Genomic DNA, 6,000 nt, shown 5'->3' on the forward strand with positions numbered 1-6,000 from the left:
GTGGCATAATATACGGGCAGTGCCGTAATACATATAATAAGGGTACAACGATAAAGCCCTGCCTGCTGGCTCCACCCAGCAGGCAGCGTATAAAAGTGTGCGCTCTCCGATGCTGCAGCCATTCTGGTTCCAGCTGCAGGAGGCACAACATCTTGCTCAATAAAGCCTCGACTGTTCCACCATTCTCGTCTCGTGATAATTGATAGTGCATCTCTCATGTGTATGTTTCTGATGGGACACCAGTTGGCCATTTTTTTGCTTGAAGTTACCCATTGTGTGCGATCTGTTTGGATCAGTGCATGGCTCTTTGTAGCTACATACGCCTTTACTCTGTGCACCTCCACTGCCAATGACCCTTTCTGCCACAAGCCTGGCAAAATTGATGAAAAACTGAACACTTCCCCGGTACATTCAGAAGGCCTAATTTTCCACGTGCCTAGCTAGGGTTGGGTGTTCTAGTGATGCATCAACAATTAGGGTTGTATGTTGGACTTCTACGTGCTGTTGACCTTTGAGGATTGCTTCACATTTGTATCAATCCTTGAGTAGCTCTTCAATTCTATGATTTTTGGGCTTGTTTTGTTTGTCTGGTTCAGACACACCTGAACCATGACACACTGTTTAAACATTTTGAATTCAAGAGAGTAGGTCAGCTGCATCTTGATTCAAACTGAGGAGTTTTATGGACATTTTAACAATCTCCTTTTGACTTTCCTTTTTTCGTAGTACCTGCATTGAGTGTCACAGTAGCTGCTTTGTCCATGAAAGATGAGTTGTGGCCGAAATACCATGAAATAATGAGATTTTTGTTTTTTATTCCATTTATTTGTCAGCAACTCATGAAGCCACGTGACATAATCGCGACCTTCTCTGGGCCGATTTTTATGACGTATTGTTTTGCTTGACTGCCCCCTACTATCGAGTTGGCTCATGCCCTGGTCACTTTCCTTTCCTGCCTGAGCTAACCTAGCGCTAGTCCTTTTTAATGTGCTGTCACATTCTCAAAATGGACAGAAATATGTACTGCAATCTCACCGAGAGACCTGTTTGCTTTATTGGAGTATGATATCTCCAAAGCTTTTCTTCACAATCACCATGCTGCGTTTTCAACACTCACACACTGGTTGTCTCTTGCCATGCTGCATGACCTAAGGCTGTTCACCACATTATATCTGTACTTCGTCTAGCTACTACCACATCAGAGCTGTGTGTCTGCTTTGCACAGAGCAACAATGAAACTAAGACTTGATCACATAAGAAACACATTTTCCTTCTGGTATTGTCATCCTGCTATCCCATAAAGGCATATTACAGCACTCTCCACTTTAGTGATGCTACCATGGACGAGGTACTAGCCACAAAGGAGGTCACGTTTCTGGCAGAGATCAGGAAGCCCTCCCAACTAAGCCTCCAAAGTGAGTGGGTGGCACCAGAGTGAAATAAAACCTCCAGAGGCAGCATTCCTTGCTCATTAAAATTTGAGTTGTGTATCTATAAGACTACCTCTGGTTTGGATGTTATGAGAAGAGCCCTCCTTGTCCACTCTCCTTTGCCTGTCTTCATGCTGCAGTGTAAGTGGCATTGCAGCCACAAGGTAACATCAATTTCTGCTTTCTTTGATCAGAAAAAAGCCCAGATTCCTCCAGCAACTCAACATAGTCCTTCCATCAATTTAATCTCTGCATCAGTCAAAAGTACCTAAATTGGTTGGCCTTTTCAATCAGCCCCAGAGCAGGACCCATTTTTCTTCTTGCACTTGTTTCTGGAGTGCATAAGGGAGGCATTCCTTGCACATTTGTTGACTAATTGTGTTGATCAAATCAACCCATTGATTACATGATCATGCACATTCAGCAACAGGCATTACGGTTTGATATGGGGCATGTGGGAAGCGACCCATCAGCACCTCCCACACTACAAATCTGCAAGTAGGCCTGTATAAAACCACTAGAAGAACGAATTTAATGCTCAACGTTACTCACTTTCCCTGTTCCATCTCGTATATGTTTCAAATATTTATCTAATTAAACATTCCATTAACAAACTTTGTTTGGCAGTCAGCAATTAATGCAGGAAACGTTTCGGGCAAGCCAATACACTTAAACACCATTGATCAGAGCTATAATTGTGTTTTAAGAGAATTTTGTGTCTCTGCGTTAAATGGCAGCCTGATGTCTGGTGTTCTTTCTTCCTCCTCGCTTGTGGATGTCTCTTATTTTATTATGGTGGGAGTGTTTTTATATTGTGCTGTTGAGAAGATAGGTTGAAGAATTTTCAAAAGTGGAGCAGAAATAATTGAAATGAAACCTTGCTAGATGCCATCATTTGCTGTAGGCATTCTTGTCTCGGAGTCAGAAGGTTATGGGTTGAAGCCAGAAATTTGAGCATATAATCTCGTTGGCACTCACAACTATGCACAAAGTACAGCCTAAGACTTTAAACTGAGAACTCGTCTGCCCTTTTAGTGTGATGGAAAAAAAACCCAAGACACAATTTGAACAAGAACACTCCATGTACCCAGTTATTTCTGTGGGCAAATTGGCTGCCAAGTTTACAATTTCACATTGTGAAAGCGAATGCACTTCAAAAAGTATTTCATTGGTTGTTGGGATGTCCTAATGTCATTGTAGGTTAACAATTGATGCAAGTTTATTTCTTTTAACTTTATGGCATCTTTACTGATCATAAAATTCAGGGACTGGGATTTTCTCAGCAAGTGGCAGTGGTTGATGGGACGGTGAAGCCATCCTGACAGCAGTGGTGGCTTTCTCCGCCTATAGTCCAGGATTTTGAGAGAAAAAATTCATTCAATAATCAGATGCCATGACATATTGCTGGCGGGGCAGCCTCTGATTAGTCTGCCCCTCCAGCAACTTAGAAAGCTGAGGATTGGGGTGCCATTTTTAAAGGCTGTCCCAGCGCGGAGGAAGCAAAGCCGCAGTTCATCCTGGCACCCCTTTTACCAGCATGATCCTCTTCGCTCCCAGAGCTCTGCACTCACTTGTGTTCCCCGGGAGGTCTGTTCACCAGGTACACACTTTGGAAAACCAGTCGTGATTCGCACCGTTCTGTCATCACGCCGCCATACATGGATTTTATGACACCGGGGGAATGATTCTGAGATAGGGGCCTGATAATAAGGTAATCTATCCAAATTATGTTCCCGACATTGAATGCGGCCCATCACTGATGGGATGGAGGGGGCAATCACATCATGCATTTACATTGATCTCACAACTTCTCTCAATATATTCCTCTCCTGTTGCCTGACACGAACGGGAGCAGAAAATCCTGGCCAATTAGGAAAGGGGAAGCTGGAGCATTGACTATTCATTGGTGATCAGGACATGAACAGGTGACTCAGTCATTGACATTTACATTGTGCAGCTCTCTACCACCCAACAACTGCTAGATCCTATCTTTCAGCTTCTATTTTCCACTGTTTTATAATTGAAATTCTTACTTTCAGCTGCAATAATGTTTGTATCCTATAAAAGGTTAACAGCCTATAAAACATTCCAATGTGACAGAAGTCCTCATGAGGACTTGCTGTGTTCCAACAGCTATCTTTATTTACTATATACCTAGTGAAAAACTCTTGTTGCTAATAACGATGTCTAATAAACAGCAGCCTCAAGGGGCTGGTATTGTTTATGGTCCCACAAGCAACACACAATCTACAATATGACAAGTTCTTACCTGTTAGATGTAGTATAATGTAGATGTAAAAAGTAGTATAAGCATGACCTCTTCATGTATCCTTAATCTCCGATCACCTTTTAAGGTTGCAAGTTGTTTGTTTTTTGCCTTTAAAACAATCGTTAACCAACCCCCACCCCCTCGTACTGTTGCTTGATAGCCCCAGGGTCCCAATTTCAATTCCCGGTTTGGGTCACTGTGTGCGGAGTCATCTGCACGTTCTCCCCATGTCTGCGCGGGTTCCCTCTGGTGCTCCGATTTCCTCCCACAAGTTCCGAAATAGGTGCTGTTAGGTCATTTGGAATCCTGAAGTCTCTCTCAGTGTACCCAAACAGGTGCCGAAATGTGGCGAATAGGGGATTTTCACTAACTTCATTGCAGTGTTAATGTAAGCCTACTTGTGATATTAATTCAAGATTATTAGATTGTTTCAAGTCGAATAATGAACTATTCAGCTACAAGGTGGTGTTTTTGCTGCTCTGCTAGTGTAGCCCTATGGTCTTTAGACTGTTTCCATCAAATTACTGCAGGCCTGTTAAATTCTTGCTCAGCAGGAAACTGTAAACAGGGCTATTAATCTTCAATCGCACATTTAATTTATATCATATTTAATACAATACAAATAGATAAAATGGCTTACTTTTTCATGTTTGTGAGAGTTACCGATTGGGAACTAGGTAATAGATAATGTTTCAAAAAATATTTTAAATTATATATTAATGAACAATATTTTTGTTTGCAAACTTACAGCAGTGCAAAAGGAGCTCGTGGCAAGGGTAAGGTGAGTGGTCGTTGGAAGTAATGATGGATTGGGCGCATCAACAAAGGAAGCACCATCTTCTGTTATCTCCCACTTCTAGACTGGAATCTGAGGGGGAAAGAAATGTTAAATATTAAAATAATCACAAAATACTAAAGTTCACTTTTTAATATGGAGAATTAAATAAATAATAGTCTGACTGCATTCATTATTACTTATCTCGGTCTCTGTGGTGTCTAAAATATTGGCTGGAATTCTCTATTTGTCAGGATTCACTTTTCCCGCTGGCAGCATGACCACTGCCAGCAGGTTTCCTGGTGGCCTGGGCAAGTTATAATGGGAAATCCCATTGACAAGTGGCGGGAAGGTAGAATCCTGCCACCAGCGCGTGACCCAGAAACATGCAGCTGGGGAACCGGAGAAAATTGCCCATTTTATCCCCAGAAATATGAATGGATTCCCTGAATATGTATTTCAAAGTCACCATGTTTGAAAATAATGGGTGGGATTCTCCTGCCAGCTGGCCAATGGGGTTTCCCAGTGTGGGCAGCCCCACGCCGTTAGCAAATCACCGGGCTGCCAGCGCAGTGGAGAATTCCAACAGCGGAGAATCCAGCCCATTGATATCAGTGGGGGAAAAAAATTGTAAATGTGCACATTAAAACATTATTTACAAAATTTACAATGGCGCAGAATCTATTCAATGAGAAATTTGTTTTAAAAGTATTCTACCATATAAAAGACTGCAAGTCTTCTGGTAAATGGATCTACATAAAGGCTATGAGGCAAGATCAACATGTTGCCCACAACCTGTGCTCACTATTTGAACTGTGTGAAAGAATTAACCAGAGTTTTTTTTTTAAAAACTCGCTCCTCTCCATGGAAATGGGACAGTGGCTTTTTTATAATCAAGACCATCAACTTTGCCAGCCTGTTCCTGTTCCATTTTAACTCTGGCTTAGTATTTGTGGCTCAGATGCCTGTCTGAGACATTTGTCTAAAAGAAATGAGTGCTGTGAGAGACTAATAAGCAGATTGTGCACAATGGATGGTCCACTGCGTCAAATCCTTAAGTCAAGGGAAAGATTGGTAAAACTTGAAATTATTTTTGTGGAGCTAGGGGTGCTCTGCTGTTCCACAAGAGTAATATGGGCCAATAAAGCCCCAGGCTCCAGCCCTCACCCCCTTCCATTGACCTACTTTAGTGCTGACCAGGTCAACTTTCAGCGTTTGGTTGGAGATTTGCAGTAGACACCCGTTTGAGGCATGCAGCTCACCATTGGCATGGTATCATAGGCTGAGTGCTTGAAATACCTTGGATCTCCCACCAATAGTTTGGAAGCGAGCAAGATCTGTCAATGGGCAAATGCCTCCCTCGAGCATTTGCACTTTTGTTTTACTTCCAAATAGTTTCACCTTTAAAACTAGTAATCATGATTTTTTTTTCAAAATTTGATCATTTGAGGATTATTATCAGTGTTATTTGTGCATGGTTCTGCTGTAGGTGTGACAGTGTCTATGATCTAACATGACAAGAACTG

At 42.0% G+C, this 6,000-nt stretch overlaps 1 protein-coding gene across 3 annotated transcripts in view; it reads left to right on the plus strand.

Annotated features, from left to right (window-relative positions):
* The window catches only part of LOC140388082 (troponin T, slow skeletal muscle-like), a 66,583-nt gene extending 61,439 nt beyond the window's left edge, over positions 1-5,144 (plus strand). For all 3 annotated transcript variants that reach the window (XM_072471702.1, XM_072471703.1, XM_072471704.1), the window contains one exon: positions 4,450-5,144. In XM_072471702.1, the coding sequence (XP_072327803.1) occupies positions 4,450-4,501 (52 nt within the window). In that variant the 3' untranslated portion in view covers positions 4,502-5,144. The remainder of the gene's footprint in view (positions 1-4,449) is intronic.
* Positions 5,145-6,000: the final 856 nt, after the last annotated feature.

This window comes from Scyliorhinus torazame, chromosome 13, assembly GCF_047496885.1.
Source record: "Scyliorhinus torazame isolate Kashiwa2021f chromosome 13, sScyTor2.1, whole genome shotgun sequence".
NCBI lineage: Eukaryota > Metazoa > Chordata > Chondrichthyes > Carcharhiniformes > Scyliorhinidae > Scyliorhinus > Scyliorhinus torazame.